The sequence below is a fragment of the Choloepus didactylus genome, chromosome 3, assembly GCF_015220235.1.
Source record: "Choloepus didactylus isolate mChoDid1 chromosome 3, mChoDid1.pri, whole genome shotgun sequence".
In the NCBI taxonomy this organism is placed as follows: Eukaryota; Metazoa; Chordata; class Mammalia; order Pilosa; family Megalonychidae; genus Choloepus; species Choloepus didactylus.
In genome coordinates this window covers 222,622,433-222,641,244 of record NC_051309.1, presented here as the reverse complement: position 1 = coordinate 222,641,244, position 18,812 = coordinate 222,622,433, and the positions used below count along the sequence as shown (strand labels likewise).

The 18,812-nt window shown below is 36.9% G+C and overlaps 1 protein-coding gene across 2 annotated transcripts in view; it reads right to left on the bottom strand.

Moving 5' to 3' along the window:
• Positions 1–18,013, bottom strand: part of DDHD2 (DDHD domain containing 2) — a 38,834-nt gene extending 20,821 nt beyond the window's left edge. Inside the window, exons 1-10 of one of the 2 annotated variants that reach the window (XM_037831378.1) lie at positions 17,822–18,013; positions 16,508–16,735; positions 15,619–15,809; positions 13,600–13,689; positions 13,022–13,142; positions 11,544–11,633; positions 10,550–10,685; positions 8,451–8,659; positions 8,155–8,222; positions 7,232–7,354 (exon numbers count right to left, since the gene is read on the bottom strand). In XM_037831378.1, coding sequence (XP_037687306.1) covers positions 7,232–7,354; positions 8,155–8,222; positions 8,451–8,659; positions 10,550–10,685; positions 11,544–11,633; positions 13,022–13,142; positions 13,600–13,689; positions 15,619–15,809; positions 16,508–16,727 — 1,248 coding nt within the window. In that variant the 5' untranslated portion in view covers positions 16,728–16,735; positions 17,822–18,013. Of the gene's footprint in view, positions 1–7,231; positions 7,355–8,154; positions 8,223–8,450; positions 8,660–10,549; positions 10,686–11,543; positions 11,634–13,021; positions 13,143–13,599; positions 13,690–15,618; positions 15,810–16,507; positions 16,736–17,562; positions 17,757–17,821 lie in introns of those variants that run through there. The other variant, XM_037831379.1, reaches the window with a different exon arrangement.
• Between the last annotated feature and the right edge of the window lie 799 nt (positions 18,014–18,812).

The window sequence follows — 18,812 nt, the reverse complement described above, 5'->3', positions numbered from 1 at the left end:
AAAATAGGCTGATACTTGTAGAGCTAGTTTATTGTAAGTTTAAAATGTTAATGGTAACTACAAAGGTAACAATAAGAAAACAAAATATAGACAGAAAAAGAAAGATGAAGGTAATCAAAAGGGTATACTACAAAAACACAACTAAAAACACAAAAAAGAAATAATGGAGTAACTAAAGAAGAAAAAACATACAAGACATTCAGAAAACAAATACCTAAATGGCAGAAGAACATCCTTCCTTTTCAGTTTTTACCTTAAATATCAATGGAGTAAACTACCCTATTAAAAGGCAGAGATTGGCAAACTGGACAAAAATATGATATGCTGTCTACAAGAAACTACTTTAGGTACAAAGAAACAAAGAGACTGAAAGTAAAAGGGTGGAAAAAGATGTTCCATGCAAACAGTAATAAAAAGAGAGCCAGACTGTTTATATTATTGTCAGACTAAATAGACAAAAAACATTACAAAGACAAAGAAGGGTATTCTATATTGATAAAAGGTTGAATACAGCAGGAAGATATAATAATGATTATAAACATCTATGTACCTCATAAAAGAGCCCCAAATATTTGAAACAAAAATTGACAGAATTGAAGGGAGAAAAGAGATTTGTTCTACAATAGGAGTTGGAGACTTCAGTACACCACTTTCAATAACTGACTGAACATTCAAACAGAAGATCAATGAGGAAACAGGACTTGAATAACACTATTAGCCAGTTAGACCAAAGGGACATATACAGAACATTCCCAACAACAGCAGAATACACATACTTCCCAGTGCACATGGAACAGTTCCAGGAGACATCACATTAGGCAACAAATCAAATCTTAATAAATTTAAAAGTATGAAATCATACAAAGTATCTTCACAAACCACAGTGGAATAAAAATAGAAATCAATTAACGGAAGGAAGACTGGAAAATTTACAAATATGTAGAAATTAAACATAGTCAAAAACAACCAATGGATAAGTGAAGAAATCATAAGGGAAATTACAAAATATCTTGAGATGAAAACAAAACACAACATACCAAAATTTATGGGATGCAGCAAAGGCAGTGCTCAGAGTGGAATTTATAGCTCTAAATGCCTACATTAAAAAAGAAGAAAGATCACAAATCAATAATCTAATTTCACACCTGGAGAAACTAGAAAAAGAAGAGCTAACTAAACCCAAGGATAGTTGAAGGAAGAAAACAGTAAAGATTAGAGGAGACAAAGATGGCGGCATAGAGAGGAGTGGAAGCTAAGTAGTCCCCCTGGAACAACTACAAAAAACCAGAAACAACTAGTAAATAATCCAGAATAACTGCGGGGGGACAAACGAGACCATTCCCTCATCATACACCAACCTTAATTGGGAGGAATGCCCGAGAACACAGCATAAAATCTGTAAGTAAAACCTGCGGATACAAGTCGTGAGACCCCCTCCCCCATAGCCCGAGCTGCAAAGCCTCGTGGTGCCAGAGAGAAGCTCTCTCCCAGCAAGCGAATATAGCTCACCTGAGCTCCAACTGGGGTTTTAAGCAGCGAGTGTGAACTGCTCACTACAGGTATGCATCCCCAAAAAACAGACAGAGGCTTTGGGTGACGACTGACCTTGGAGAGCCGGAGGGTTGCCTTGGACTGGGTCTGAAAGGGACTATCTGTTTCTTTTTCGGCTCAGTGGAGAAAGCCCCAGTCATATTCAGTTTCCAGGGCTGTGACTCGAGGAAGGGTGGAGACAGCACAAGCAGAGAGTGAGACTACTGAAATGCTAATGACCTCCACCTGGGGGGTCTGTCTTCTCTAGGAGGAAAGGGGTGGGGCCCTTTCCATTCAGAACCAGACCCCAGAGCCTGGGGGAACACGGCCATACCTCCTCACACCAGTCAAGAATTATAGGCTAACAGGCATCACCTGCTGGGCAGAAAAGCACAGTGACCCGAGGCATCAAAGGATGGAGCAATTTTCTAAGACACACCCTCAGGGAAACCAGATACTGAATATTTCTTCCCTCTGGGACCTGAGCCTGTTCTGGTCTGGGAAAACCTGATTTGGATAAGCAAGAAAACCATGCCTAGACAACAGAAAATTACAACCTACATTAAGAAAAACAAAGTTATGGCCCAGTCAAAGGAACAAACGTACACTTCAACTGAGATACAGGAATTTAAACAACTAATGCTAAATCAAATCAAAAAGTTTAGAGAAGATATTGCAAAAGAGATAGAGGCTGTAAAGGAAACACTGGGCATATATACGGCAGAAATCAAAAGTTCCAGATTAGAGGAGACAGACCCAGCATCGTGGGATGGAGAACATCTTCTTGACCAAAAGGGGGATGTGAAAGGAAATGAAATAAGCTTCAGTGGCAGAGAGATTCCAAAAGGAGCTGAGAAGTCACTCTGGTGGACACTCTTACATACAATATAGATAACCCTTTTTAGGTTCTAATGAATTGGAATAGCTAGCAATAAATACCTGAAACTATCAAACTACAACCCAGAACCCTTGAATCTTGAAGACAATTGTATAAAAATGTAGCTTATGAGGGGTGACAATGTGATTGGGAAATCCATGTGGGCCACACTCCCCTTTGTCCAGAGTATGGATGGATGAGTAGAAAAATGGGGGCAAAAAAAAAAAAAACCACTCAGTGTTCTTCTTTATTTTAATTGTTCTTTTTCACTTTAATTTTTATTCTTATTATTTTTGTGTGTGGAGTAATGAAAATGTTCAGAAATTAATTTTGGTGATGAACACACAACTATATAATTCTACTGTGATCAACTGAATGTACACTTTGTATGACTGCATGGTATGTGAATATATCTCAATAAAAATGAATTAAAAAAAATTTGATCAGTGACCTAAATGTAAGAACTACAACCAAAAAACTCTTAGAATAAAACATAAGGGAATACCTTCAGGACCTTGCAATAGATTCTTAAGACATTACACCAAAGCACAGGTAACAAAAGAAAAAAATAGATAAAATGGACTCCATCAAACTTAGAAACTTTTGTGCATCAAAGGACATTATCAAGAAAGTGAAAAGACAACCTACAGGAAGACGGTTGCTGCAAAGGAGAGGCTAGGCCTCCCTATATTTGTGCCTAAGAGTCTCCTCCTGAATGCCTGTTTGTTGCTCAGATGTGGCCCTCTCTCTCTGGCTAAGCCAACTTGAAAGGTGAAATCACTGCCCTCCCCCCTACATGGGATCAGACACCCAGGGGAGTGAATCTCCCTGGCAACGTAGAATATGACTCCCAGGGAGGAATGTAGACCCGGCATCGTGGGATGGAGAACATCTTCTTGACCAAAAGGGGGATGTGAAAGGAAATGAAATAAGCTTCAGTGGCAGAGAGATTCCAAAACGAGCCGAGAGATCACTCTGGTGGGCACTCTTACGCACACTTTAGACAACCCTTTTTAGGTTCTAAAGAATTGGGGTAGCTGGTGGTGGATACCTGAAACTATCAAACTACAACCCAGAACCCATGAATCTCAAAGACAGTTGTATAAAAATGTAGCTTATGAGGGGTGACAATGGGATTGGGAAAGCCATAAGGACCACACTCCACTTTGTCTAGTTTATGGATGGATGAGTAGAAAAATAGGGGAAGGAAACAAACAGACAAAGGTACCCAGTGTTCTTTTTTACTTCAATTGCTCTTTTTCACTCTAATTATTATTCTTGTTATTTTTGTGTGTGTGCTAATGAAGGTGTCAGGGATTGATTTAGGTGATGAATGTACAACTATGTAATGGTACTGTAAACAATCGAAAGTACGATTTGTTTTGTATGACTGCATGGTATGTGAATATATCTCAATAAAATGATGATTAAAAAAATAAAAAAAAATTAAAAAAAGACAACCTACAGAATAGGAGAAAATATTTCAAAACTGTTTATCTGATAAGGGTTTAATATCCAGAATATATAAAGAAATCTTACAACTTAACAACAAAAACACAACCCAATTAAAAATGGTCAAAGGACTTGAATAGACATTTCCCCAAAGATACACAAGTGGCCAATAAATACATGAAAAGATATTCAACATTATTAGCCATTAAAGAAATATAAATTAAGATTAAAATGATATACCATTTCACATCCACTAGATGGCTATTACAAAAAAAAAATCTGAAAATAACAAGTGTTGAGGAAGATGCAAAGATACAGGAATCCTCATACATTGTTGGTGGCATTGTAAAATGTTGCAGCTGCCATGGAAAAAAGTTTGGTGGATCCTCAGGAAGTTAAACATAGAATTACCATATGACCTGGCAATTCCAGTCCTAGGTTATACCCCAAATAATTAAAAGCAAGGTCTCAGACAGGTATTTGTACACCAATGTTCACTGCAGCATTATAAGCAATAGCTAAAAGGTGGAAGCAACCAAGTGTCCATTAATAAATGAATGGATAAACAAATGTGACATATCCATATAATGGAATATAATTCAGTCATAAAAAAAAATGAAGTGCTAGTAGATGCTACAACATGGATATACCTCATGTTGAGTGAAATAAATCAGTCACAATAAAGGACAAATATTGGATGATTTCTCATATGAAATACTTAAATATGCAAATTCATAGACACAAAACAGAATAGTGGTTAACAGCAGTGGGGGAAGAGGGAAATGGAGAGTTGTTATCTTAATGACTATGAGTTTTGGTTTGGGATGATGAAGATAGTCTGGAAATAAGACAGTGGTGCAAGTTATACTGTATTGTCAATTTACTTAATGTCAAAGAATTGTCCACTTATAGCAGTTAAAATGAAAAACATTTTTAATATTTTTTATGGAAATCAAAAAACAAAAACAAAGAAGCAAATATCAACAATAGAGCTCCTGAAAGTATAAGAGAAAACAGGAGCTGGACTAAGTAATGGTCAATTTTAGAATTTGTTCTTGCTCTCATGTTCTCTCTGAGCTATGTTGTTTAGTCTGTGCATTCTTACTACTGTATATGCATATCACTAGTGTTATTCTATACCCTGAATTCCCACAAAGATCACTTTTTAAAAATTGAAAAACATATAAGTAACAGACATTTGTACATCAATGTTCATGGCAGCACTGTTCACAACTGCCAAGAGACAGAAACAATTCAAGTGTCCTTCAACAGACAAGTGGATAAACAAAATGTGGTACATACATGTGATAGAATACTATGCAGCAGTAAAAAGGAACAGGGTCCTGAAACATGGGAACACAGATGAACCTTGAAGATATAATGCTGAGTGAAATAAGTCAGACACAAAAGGAGAGATACTGTATATAAACACTTCTATGAACTCCCTGAACAATGTAAAATCAATGTCTTATAATGTAGAAAATTGGAAACCCAGTGATAGACAGAAGCTATTGAGGGGGAATGATAATCTAATATGTTCAGATATGTTAATGATAGTGAATTCAAAGCTATGGGAATGAATAGGGGTGACGACTGTTTGTTAATGGATTGTAAGTATCAGAGCTGTATTGAAGGCAAACAGGATTGAAAGGGGTTGTTTAAAGGCATATAACCCACAGATCAGCATTAGTAATATAGACAGGTGTTTGCATGATATACTTCTAAGGTATGATACTGGTACAGAGTTGACAACAGAATAGTGATTGGGAAAAATCTACCTATAGCATACTAGAGACCATAATTAATAGGAATACCATACTAGTATCACACATATACTAGAGACAAATAAATAAGGGCTGAAAAGAGCTACAAGGTGTTATGGGTCATGAGAATTGTTTAAAATGGAGAGTGATGAGGACTGTACAACTAAGTGATGATAATATGAGATATGGATACATTATCATGGACATAACATATGCTATGTGAACTTAGGAACCTCCTATTTTGTTAAGTCAAGCCCATGATCATGAGGCTTAGGAACCCCCCTACTTTATAAGTCAAACCCTTGATCTTGAGGCCTCTGGTGAAACTTATGGTTGTATAGGGGAGGCTAAGCCCACCTGTAATTATGCCTAGGAGTCACCTCCAGAGAACCTCTTTCGTTGCTCAAACATGGACTTTCTCTAAGCCTAACTCTGCAAATAAATTCATCACCCTCTCCCTGACATGGGACAGGACCCCCCAGGTGAATGAGTCTCCCTGGTGAGGTGGGACATGGATTCTGGGAATGAGCCTGACCCTGGCATCAAGGGATTGAAAATGCCTTTTTGACCAAAAGGGGGAAAAGAAAGGCAACAAAGTAAGGTTTCATTGGCTAAGAGAATTTAAATAGTCAAGAGGATGTCCTGGAAGTTACTCCCATGCAAGCTTCACCTAGATATGCGAAATGATCACAGTGTAAGTCCAAGTCAACAGCTGTCCCCCAAACCCTAAAGAATACCCTGATCCCTATCTGAGACTCTATAAAAGTTTCACTCACTAAGTTTATTCTCTAGAAACTTAAATCCTTCAGAGAACTCCTATGCCAGCTAAGTCCCAAAACCAAGAGAAAACAGCATCTTCAAGAACATCAACCAGATACGTACCCTTTTCACACAAAATCAATACCCCTTTTTAACATGAATAAGTTAGGATGGTCACTGCCTACACATCCCCAAAGTTCAGGAAAGTAATTAAACTACAGGAAGGCGTAGAAACAAACAAATGGAATTTAACAAAGGATTACGAATACTGAATCTCTATGTAATTTTCTTTTTCTTGGTTGCTATTAGAATAACTAGAAGGAAAGAACTGATATGGTGGAACCATAACCCACAGCATCCACTGAAATTTGTTCTATAGCTACTTGTTAAGTTGTAATTTGAAAGTTATCACCCTTTTGTATATATATATATATATTTCACCATAAAGCAATAACTGAAACTATGGTGCTGTAACTCATAACATTTTTTGGAAATGTCCCATGTAACTAACTTGTTAAATTATACTTTGAAAGATATTATCTTTTTGTATATATGTTATGTTTCACAATAAGGAAACAACTGAAACTGTGGAACTGTAACCCATAATATTCTTTGAAATTTGCTGTCTAACCACTTATTAAATTACACTTGGAAAGTTATCATTTCTATGTATATGTATGTTATATTCTACAATTAAAAAAATATGATCATGTAAGTAATGCTCAAGAACATTATTAATGATATTTATTACTAACAAGCTTCTAAAGGGCAGGTTCTTAGCAGAACCATGAAGATAAGCAGTAAAACTACTGAAATGATATAGCATAAAGTTTTAAAAGACTATTTTTACCAGAGCTTCTTTATCTACTTGTTCCTTCTCAAAGATACAAAAGAAACGAGAGAGCTGAAGTTTCTTCAAATCTTCCTCTAGTGTCAGTGTGTCTCCTTGATCCATAACAATATTTAGCGAACCCTAAAAATTAAAATCATTTGGATTTTCTGTTAATACTATTTTGAGACAAATATATAATATTTCCACATAAAGATATATGTTAACTTTAAACAAATTGTAATTTATACAAAATATAAAGGTGATTAAGTTTTTACAACTTCAGTTGAAAGAATGTTTTAAAATAAGTGAATGAATGATTATCAAAGTATTCATCATCGGTAACAAACATTTACTGAGTTTTTATTACAGTTGAAATAGAGCTTAAAATATAAAATAATGGAAGAGAAAAACATCTGCTCTGGAAGAATTCATGGTCCAACAGGAGAAATAGGGCATTTACATAAAAAGAGAAAAAAAATACAAGATCGTATATGCTAAGTAGCAAATGAGTAATATAAATATGTGTTTACAGAACTTTGTTTTATGAAAATATACTTTTAAACATCAAGTCGCCCCTCCAACACTGCTTTAAAACAGAATTTCTGTAAATCAGATCAATTTGTATCCAATTCATTCCACATTTCCTCATATGCAAACTCCCTTTCATCTCCACATCTACAATTATAATAGATGAGTTATACAAATTTTATAATGAAAGGAAGATACCTATTGTTATTTTAGAATGTGGCAATATTTGTAGAAGCATATTACTATCTTGTTTCTGTCATCCAAGAATGACATAATTTTAAGTCTGTTAAAATTAAAATAAATGTAAATTTAATGTTGAGACGACACTCAGCTAAAAACAAAAAATAAGTCTAAAATCTTGAATTCCTTACTAATGAATATTAGAAGAGAACGTATCTGAACATTTAAATTACCTTTTCACTGTCAATATCCCCCAAAGAATCTTTCTGATTTGTTAGGATATCAAACAATATAAGTGAACCTATAAGCAAAACAGAAGAAAGAAGGGACATTTTCTAAGCATTACCACTAAATGGCCATCTTTTATATAAAAAAGTAATAAGCCAATGTACCCAAGAAAACAAATCTACAAGGCAAGGAGTCTCTTTTATTCCAATCCATCACCACCCTTCCAACCACCTTCCGAATTCTTTGGCACATGTGTTCTGAAATATTAGTCTTCTCTGGTCACAGAGAATTAATTTGTTACCTAAACTATGACCAGCAATGGATACACCCCCTTTGAAATCAGGGTTCCTCTGGAGAAAAAGTGTATATATTCGGTTCATTTCAGAAGTAACTGTGTCCACAATAGTCTGACAGTAGGTGGGGCTATTGTAGAAGAAGACATCCAGAATTGTGTCATTGGTGAAGTGCCTGAGGCGGTTAATGCTGGGCAAGGTTATTCTTTGCAGATCTCTGAAAAAAGGAAAGATATATTAAGTAGAAAACCTAAATACACTCCATAGCCACCTCTGAGTTATTTACTAGCTTATCCTTCAAGCTTAGACTTAAGACAACTATATAATAATAGGAATTTACAAGAGACAACTATCAATTTATAGGAAATTTATAGGAAAAAGAGAGAGGAACATGTTTAATGACACCAAGGGGCTATGATCAGCAAACTTCACAGTGCGAAAAACTCTACAGGACAAACCACCCAGTTTCATTAAAACATACATTGTAAGAAAATAAAAGAGATGGAGAGATAAATCAAGAGATTAAGAGAGATTTAATGGACCTATCAACTAATCACAATTTATGGAACTTATCTGGAGCCATTTAAAATATATGTGTGTATGTATTTTTATACATAGGTACATATAAATCATGAAATCAAACTATTGGAAATTTGAACAATGACGATATTTGACAATATTAAGAATTTTTTTAGGTATGATAATGGTGTTAAGGTTACATATTTTTAAAAGTCCTTATTTTTAAGACATAAAAAATGAAACATTTACAGATGAAACAATACAATGCCTAAGATTTGATTCAAAAATAATATGGCCAGAGGGGTCTGAAAGTATGAATGGGGGAGAACTGGCCATGTGTTGAGGCTTCTTGGGGCTGGGTAATCAGTATATGAAAATTCACTATATATATATACATATATATATATATATATATATACACTACTTTTGTGTATATTGAAAACTCTCTATGATAAAAAGCTTTTTTAGAAAAAAGACAAAAAGAAAAATACAAGAGGCTTTCCTAGAATTCTCAGAGTTAAGTTTTTCTAGGACACATAAAATGATACAAGGATCGTGTTCCTCTCTCAATGCAGAATTTCTGAAAGCACAAAGAAGGCGAGACTGCTATGTGCCAAAGGCAAACAGAACTCATATCTGGCAAAGGAAGACCATGCTGACAAAGTCTGAGTCAATTTCCAAGTAAAGCTTTCTCAAAATTCCCAGAAAGATTCCTCAAAGATTCAAAGGCTTCTGTGGTTTAGACAGGGATATGTGCCATTAATAACCTCTTATCATCAGCTCAAATATGAAAGAATACAGATCCTTTACCTGGTAAAAGCAACACCAGAATGAAGCACTTTGCACATGGAATATGTTCAAATCACAGTATTAATTAAGAACTGAGAAACAGAGTAAGGAAATCAATTTGTAAGACAAGTATAAAAATAATGATGACTACTTCCTTTATTTCTCCAAAAAAGCAACTTATCTCCTGGTTCTATCCTAAAACTACATTATGAACACTCATCTCTTGTATCTAGAGTCCATAGCTGCATGTCTCTGATATAAGGCAACCTTCTCAGTCATTTCCATAAAATTTACAAATAAAACTACTGGGCTTATAACTTAAGAAAGCCATTACTTAAAAGTCACTGTACCAGTTATACCTCAAATTACCAGTGCTAGTAATTTGGGCATTTCCTTCCTTTTCTCCTGAATTTGGACAAATATTATTTAAATATGATCACAAAAGGAACAGCAAAATAACTTGTATATCTTGCAATACAGTACAGTTGGTTTCTGATATCTGGAAATGGAAGTGCTTAAACACTATGGGAAAAAAGCAATGTTTGGCTTTAATGTTAAAAAAATAATGAAGCTGCAGAAATAGACACCAATGAGCCAATAAAACTGAAAGAAGACACACACAACTCTTTACTCCTAACCAGAGCTAGTTAAATCAAGGGATTGATCAGCATTTAATAATGTACCTCTAAGAAAAAGACACAGAAGCACAAAAGCCTTTTAGTTGAACAAAATATTCAATACACAGTAATTAACAGTTAAATACACTGTTAATAACCCAAAGGTGTAAAGTATTACTCACACATCCACACCAGTAGAATGCAAAGGACTGTGCCAGTTGACAGGAAGAAATTCTACTCTTCCAATCTGCTGATTTTCTTGGGCTTTCTTAAAATGCGTCTGCAGCAAGTTCAAGGAAACACTGCGAAAATCATTAACTGCAAAAAAAGATTAACTTATGCATCAACAGTGAAACTATGAATTTGCAGAATTAGAATGCAAAAAATCCTGTAATTATACTCTACCAACATCTGCTTAGAATATATGTTGACGTTAGTGAAAAATAGAAAACAGAAATAAAGCATATCGAGGAAAAATTATCAGTGCATGTGTGAGATGTTCCTTTAATGCAAAACTTGATTTTATCATACAAAACATTTCACCAAAAGAAAAGATGACTTCAAAACTTCTACTGCATCAAATGTACTGTTTTTCCAATAAAAAGAAAATCACAACACCATGTGTATCAGTCAGCCTTGTAGCCACAATATTTCTCTCGAACTTCCAGGTCTTATAAACAGCCATCAACTAATATTTTGAATTTAATAAAAAACAAAAACAAACAAAAAAAACACTCCTGTTTGAATACTACCAAGCTTTAGAGGACACTACCTTTCAAAATCAACTTATACTAATGACTTAAACCTTCCAATTAGAATATCAACAATTTCATTCACAGTATAAATTATAATAATTGAAATTTCTTTTTATGGGGTTCCTTTAAATATGGAGTGGTTAGAAATATGGCCACTACCTCATAAAACAATTTTATAGGGACTAAGGGCTCGTCCACTGAAGAATTATTAGTTAAGAGTATAAACTGTTAGCCTCAGGGACTTACTAGCACTTTAATTCTAAGCTGGAAAGCTTTACTAACTTGCCATCTGTCTTTAGCTCTCCAAATCTTATTATATAGCTAAGACAACAGACCAAACACAATGCTTCATCTCAGCTCACAGAAGAACTGATTAATACTTGCGTTAAATGGTCTAATCTTGAATGCGCTGCAAACCTACCACACTGCACAATGCTTCGGAAGCGGAGATCACAAGCTGGTCCAATCCCATGAACTACAAAAACCAAGTGATCTATTTGTAAAGGTTCCCCTATAAATGAAATTAAAAAGAAAAATTATTCTACATAGTTGGTCATGGATTCTAAAATCAAACATTCACAACAAATAAGTTATAAAGACAAGCAAGCTAAAAAAAAAAAACAAAACCTAACCATTTAAAGGACATAAAATAGTCTTAGATTTAACTACTTAGTAAAAATGCAATAATTTCACTTTGCTCCTAATTTATCTTGAAATGTCTATAAACATTTTTTCAGGTTTTTAAAATTTTTCTATTTTGAAATGATTGCAGACTTACAGAAAATATGAAAGAACAGTACAGAAACTCCAATGTGTTCTTTACACAGATTTGATTTTTTAACATTTACCACTCTTGCTCACCTGCTTTTTCTCTCTTTATGTTTGTGTATGTATACATGAACATATTTTTGTAGATCATCTGGGAGCAGGCTGTATACTTCATGCCTCTTTACCCCTTTAATACCTCAATATGTATTTCTTAAGCACATTCTCTTACATAACCACAGTGAAGTTATCTAATTAGGTAATTTAACGTTGATACAATACTTTATCTAATATTTCCTTTTTATCAGTTGTCCCAATAATGTCCAGTGTGTCTTCTTTCTTTTAATTTGTTTGTGATAACATAGATATATAACATAAATTTTGCAATTTTAACCATTGTTAAGTGTACAATTCAGTGACGTTAATTACATTTGCAATGTTGTACTGCCATAACCACCCTCTACTACCAAAACATTTTCATCACCCCAAGAAACAACTCTAAACCGTTAAGCAATAACTCTCCATTGTCCATCCCTCCCCACCCGATATCTTCTCCATTGTATTTTTAAAGTGAAAATTTTAACTCTCAAAATTTCAAAATTTCAGTCAGTCTAATCTAAGACTTTGTCCAAGAGAACAGAACTACCAAATCATCTCCTCTGCAAGATAAAAGGAATTTTATAATCTAGTTAAATATTTAATGAAAATAACCATAATACCACTGCTAGATAGCAACGGATAATCAACAAAGTCTTACTGAAAAACAGTTTTCCTTAGTTTAAGATTTTCCTTAGAAAATCTTTCAGGACAGGAGTTACAAGGAATAAATTTCTAATCAAGCAGGTAGAATCACTTCTTAGAATTAGGAACAAATCAGCTCATCCATACTTGGTGACTTCCTGATTAGTACTGCTAATTTTACCCATTTCACTCTATGTACTTAACTTTAAAAGAGAAGATTTTTAAAGTTAAAACATGTTGCTAATCTTAACTCAGAAGAAGCCCATATGGTTTAAGATTATTTTTTAAGCCTCAGACTAATCCAAATCCATAGAAAAAGGTCACAAAATTTGAGGAATAAACAAATAAAATAAGTATATCAGAAGATAAGAAAAAATAAATGATTAACATTACCATAATGAATGTCAACACAGATGTTCTCAACCCCTCTCTTCACGGTTCTTGGTCGACCCTGCTCAGTGGGTGTTGAACCCCATTCGTCAGACCCTGCAACCGGCTGGTAATGCACCATAAGCTTATACAGAAAAGATGAGAGCAATAAAGACATTCCACATTAAAGTCATTTCCATATATACATTATTAAGGGTAGGAACATGTCTTTCTAATTAACAGTCAAATCTCAACTGGAGTTTTGGTATGCAACTCTTAAGGCTTGAAATGAGAACCCTGAAAATACATTAGGCTAACAGGTCTTTCAATAATACCCTACATATGGAAGATATGCCCACCTAATGTGCCAGCGATTCTCTTAAACCACAGTGGCACAATTTCCCAAAAGAAAATTCTTCTGTATAAGCTGAATAAGATAAACAATAGTAGTGGCTACAAGTTTTAAGTTTCATAATTGTGAATGCAATATAAAATTTGCCAGTTCATTCTGAGTAGGATCCCTAGGACAAAGAAACCAATTAAGTTCTCCTTAACAATGCATCTAACCTTTCATCCCAACACTAGTTTTTAGTTCTTTTTACCTTTGGATTGTGTAATATAATGATTTCTCTGTTGGGAGACTCCAGTTTCTTTTTCCATTCATCCAGAGTTACAGCAAGCATGTAGGTTTCCTTAAAAGAAACACACTGTGAGCCAATGATTGCATACTTCAGATGGTTTGTATGGTATGTGAATATATCCCAATAAAATTGCATTTAAAAAAAACCATTTCATTAGATTTCTCTAACAGCTTTTTTACTAAACTTGAATGTATTTTTCAGAAGAGTTTCAAAAAGAATATCCTACCTCTAATTTAAAGACAGTAAATTTCAAAAAGTTTTCAGAGCATGAATAAAAATAAAAAAAGACCAATCCTGTGGTCATAATTTAAATATTAATAATGACTGCCATTAAGGAAAGATTTTTTAATTTAAATAAAAAGACATAATAAAGTTGGCTTTAGTATTTTTTTTTAATCATTTTATTGAGATATATTCACATACCACGCAGTCATACAAAACAAATCGTACTTTCAATTGTTTACAGTACCATTACATAGTTGTACATTCATCACCTAAATCAATCCCTGACACCTTCATTAGCACACACACAAAAATAACAAGAATAATAATTAGAGTGAAAAAGAGCAATTGAAGTAAAAAAGAACACTGGGTACCTTTGTCTGTTTGTTTCCTTCCCCTATTTTTCTACTCATCCATCCATAAACTAGACAAAGTGGAGTGTGGTCCTTATGGCTTTCCCAATCCCATTGTCACCCCTCATAAGCTACATTTTTATACATCTGTCTTCGAGATTCATGGGTTCTGGGTTGTAGTTTGATAGTTTCAGGTATCCACCACCAGCTACCCCAATTCTTTAGAACCTAAAAAGGGTTGTCTAAAGTGTGCATAAGAGTGCCCACCAGAGGGACCTCTCAGCTCCTTTTGGAATCTCTCTGCCACTGAAGCTTATTTCATTTCCGTTCACATCCCCCTTTTGGTCAAGAAGATGTTCTCCGTCCCACGATGCCGGGTCTACATTCCTCCCCGGGAGTCATATTCCACGTTGCCAGGGAGATTCACTCCCCTGGGTGTCTGATCCCACGTAGGGGGGAGGGCAGTGATTTCACCTTTCAAGTTGGCTTAGCCAGAGAGAGAGGGCCACATCTGAGCAACAAAGAGGCATTCAGGAGGAGACTCTTAGGCACAAATATAGGGAGGCCTAGCCTCTCTGCAGCAACCGTCTTCCCAAGGGTAAAACTTATGGTAGAGGGCTCAACCCATCAAACCACCAGTCCCCTATGTCTGTGGTCATGTTAGCAACCATGGAGGTGGGGTAGGCGAATAGCCCTGCATTCTCCACAGGCTCCTCAAGGGGGCACTACATCATTTTTTTTTCCTTGTTTTTCTTTCTTTTTTTTTTTTTTTTAACTTTCCCTTCTTTCTTAAATCAACTGTATGAAAAAAAAAGTTAAAAAGAAAACAAACATACAATAAAAGAACATTTCAAAGAGACCATAACAAGGGAGTAAGAAAAAGACAACTAACCTAAGATAACTGCTTAACTTCCAACATGTTCCTACTTTACCCCAAGAAAGTTACATAATATAGCAACCTTTCTGTGAACTTGTTCCTACTATATCCATCAGAAATTAACAGACCATAGTCATTTCTGGGCATCCCCAGAACGTTAAAAAGCTTATCTGTTCTTCTTGGATTATTGTTCCCCCTTCCTTAATTACTCTCTACTGCTAGTTCCCCTACATTCTACATTATAAACCATTTGTTTTACATTTTTGAAAGTTCACATTAGTGGTAGCATATAATATTTCTCGGCTTTAGTATTTTAATGTCAGAAAATAGAACTACCTCATCCTGAAACTAACCTACAAAAAGAAATACTATAAACTGTCATGCAGATACAACTAAACTCTTTCCGGAAATTTCAAAATATAAGTCACAAAGGAAGAAAATATTATTTAATAAAGAAAAAAAAATGAAGGAAATGATGAAGAAAAAAGGGTCAAAGGAAAGTTTTACACTGGTATGTAGCAGCGTTACCTCTAATTTTTGGCTGAAGCTTTCCGAGTAGGGAACATATTTATTGTCTTTGTCTCCCTTATAAAACCAGGTACATCGTCTCACTTCTGATGCTGTCTCATCCCAGTATACAGCATACCGCAGCCTCTCCTCCAAATGAACATCATATCTGCCCCCATCAGTGGGGACAACTCTCCCATTATAATCTTTTCCTATCAAGAATTGGAAAGGGGAAAAGAAGTACATATTTCAAATGATACCCCCAAAATACAATTCCCAGATTTTAAATAATGCTTTAAAGCACATGAATGAACAATTTCTACTGGCTAAACATTAAATAAAATGGAATTTAAGTGGCACCTTTTTCACTACTAACTTTATAAACTGTCAAAATCATTCTTTGGTTTTAATGAAATATGAAAAATACTACCCAAATGCTTATTCTTGTTCTGAAGGAAGACAGAAGTGTCCCGTTTAAAAAAAAAAAAAAAAAAAGTCTATAAGAAGCCTTTTCTGATTTTTTTGCTTGAGGGACCAAAAGGTAAATTAATGACCACCGTGATGACATAATGGTATTTAGCATCACTCCTGTGTTTCACAAAAGAAGTAACTAGTAACAAGTTAGAAAATTCATTCTCCTGTGATCTGAACCCCCCCCACACACACACTCTTTATAAACAAAAATTAGATCTGAAGCACAAGTTAGAACACAAGAAATATTATTGGATAAATATGCTAAAATTACAAAAGGTACTGTTCTCAACATAAAGATCAAAATTTTAAATATTTTAAATTTGCTGGATACTAAGGCAGAACTTCTGCATAAAAATGCTGTAGAACATTACATGACTGGAAAAATCTAGAATTTACGTTTAATAATATTCAGTATAAGTCACTGTTGTCACCCTACCAGAGCCATACGCCTCTTCCAGCTGCTGTGAATCCTCAGAGTTAAAAGGAATCCATGTCTCCTTAGAATCTATTATTTTACAATAAAACCAATGAGGAGAAACTTGTTCATACAAATTGGCAGGATCCATGTCTATTAGCTCAAAGGAACTACATGAGTTTGGTGACGGGGATGCATCTGACTGGGACAACTGTTCCTGGTGTGATTCCACTGATGACATTTCGCTCTCTAAAAGACAAGTTAAAAGAAAATTATCAGGAAAATTATTTTCCTTCTATTAACACCGTAATTGCCTACACATACACACCCAACACACACAAAACTGGTCATTTTAAGGAGGGTAATTTCTACAAAAACAAAAACAACAACAAAATCTAAGGGGGGGTACACAATTTAAAAAACAAACATAAATGGGGATTTGAAGGGAGGGGCTTTAAACAAAATGCTTCTTATAGTCAGATCAATCACTTTGTACTGAGTTCCCAATTCTCTCAGAAAACTGCATGGGATCAGTCCACAATAAGTTACAAAACGAAGCTAGTATCACAAGAAACATATGGTCAAAACTTGGTTGCCACACATTTTATCCCAATTTCCAACCTAAACCTAGTGCCAAAGAGAAAATTTACTCAGCGTGCCCCATCCTTAACACAGCTTTTCGACTCCCCGACTCTATCATTACACATTCACGTGACTACTGGAACCTAATCTTAAAAAACCGATTCGTTTAAGAACCAGTTATTTTTGATAGATCCTTAAATTGTACTTAATTAGGGACCGTGGTCCAATTCTGAAAACACAGAATCCTGCCCCGGGCCACTGCGCGCGCGCGGACTCACTCACGCCCGCACAGTCTCAGGTCACAAGTTGCGGGTGACCTCAAGGGCCGCCTCCCCTCCAGGTAGGCTCTGACCTACGTGTTTCTCTGATGCCTCTCGGCAAAGGCTCACGCTCTGGCCGTCAGCTCCCCCGCGGGTCGTGAGCAGGACCCGGGCGACCGCAAACACCTGTCCTCCCGGGGATGCTCCCCGCGCTCCTTCCTGACGCGAATGTACCTCAGCCACCTGGGCGCGTTCCTTTCTGCCCAATCCCCCAGCCTCCCGCCGCCAGCCTCGGCGCCTCGGAGCTCAGGGGCTTATCTCCTCATTCCTGCGACCCGGGTGGGAGACGCGGAGACGCGGAGGGAATCAAGATGACGTTCCCGTGCTTCGGCCGCAGTCTGCGGACGTCCCCGGGCCCCCCAGAGGAGCCACCCCAGCCCCTCCTCGGGCCCGCGACCCAGCCGCCGGCCCCCACCCGCCGCGGCGGATTCACCTGGCAGCGGCCCCGCCGCCGCGCCTGTTCTGCCCGTGCTGGGAGGGGCCAGGCATGTCCCCCCGGCGGGAGCGGGGCGGGGCTCGCGCCGAAGTCCAGGCTCCACGGCGCTCCCCGCGGGCCAGCGGCGGGTCAGGCGACCAGAGCAAAGGTGAGACGGCTGGGGCCGCCGCCCGACAGCGACTGGCGGGGTGACCGACGGGAAGTGTCGCGAGATCTGGAGGGGTTCACGCGAGCTGTGGCTCCTCCTTGCAGTGGGCAGGGAGCCTAAGAGCAGGGCTCGCGGTTGGTGAACTAGGTTTTGATGCCTGGTGAGCTTGAGGCCCGTGGCGTTTACAAAGCAGGGAAAGGGGTAAGAAGTCATGGTGTAAGGGTGCGTTTCGAATTTCACTGGAAGAAAGGTTCTTCAAGTCACTTGAGGGAGGGGAAAACGGGCCTCCTGTGGTACTCTAGCTAATCCCCCCCAGCCTCCAGGGATGGTGCGGGCATCCCCGGGTGCCTCCGAGGATGCTCCGACTCTGGGGAGAACTAGAAAAAAAGGTGACAGAGCGGGCATCGGGGCAGCTACCGTAGCCAGACCTCACTTCTGGGTGCCAAGGAGAACGTTTGCAAGAAAAAAGGAAACGAATGACGGAGTCTCTATCTTTGGGGCTTTCTCCCTACCCCTTACGTGTGTTAGGACTTAGTGGCTGCCAAAAAGCTGTAAGGGCGGTTGGAGACCAGGTATTCTTGCCCAACAAGGATGACGTAGCTGAGGTAAAAAGTTAAAACGAGTTTTCCACGATCATGGGGCTGAAGTAGTGGCCCTGCCCAGCTTTCCTGAATACTTAAGTTTTCTGGAAGACCTCAATTCCATTGGGTGTTGAATAAGAAACTTTCCTAACTAGATTATGAGGCGAGGGTTCAGGGAATGTTTTCCAATTTCATTTGTTTCTTCAGAAACAGAGAAAACGGAAACAGGAAATTTTATATAACACATTAATTCTCTTTG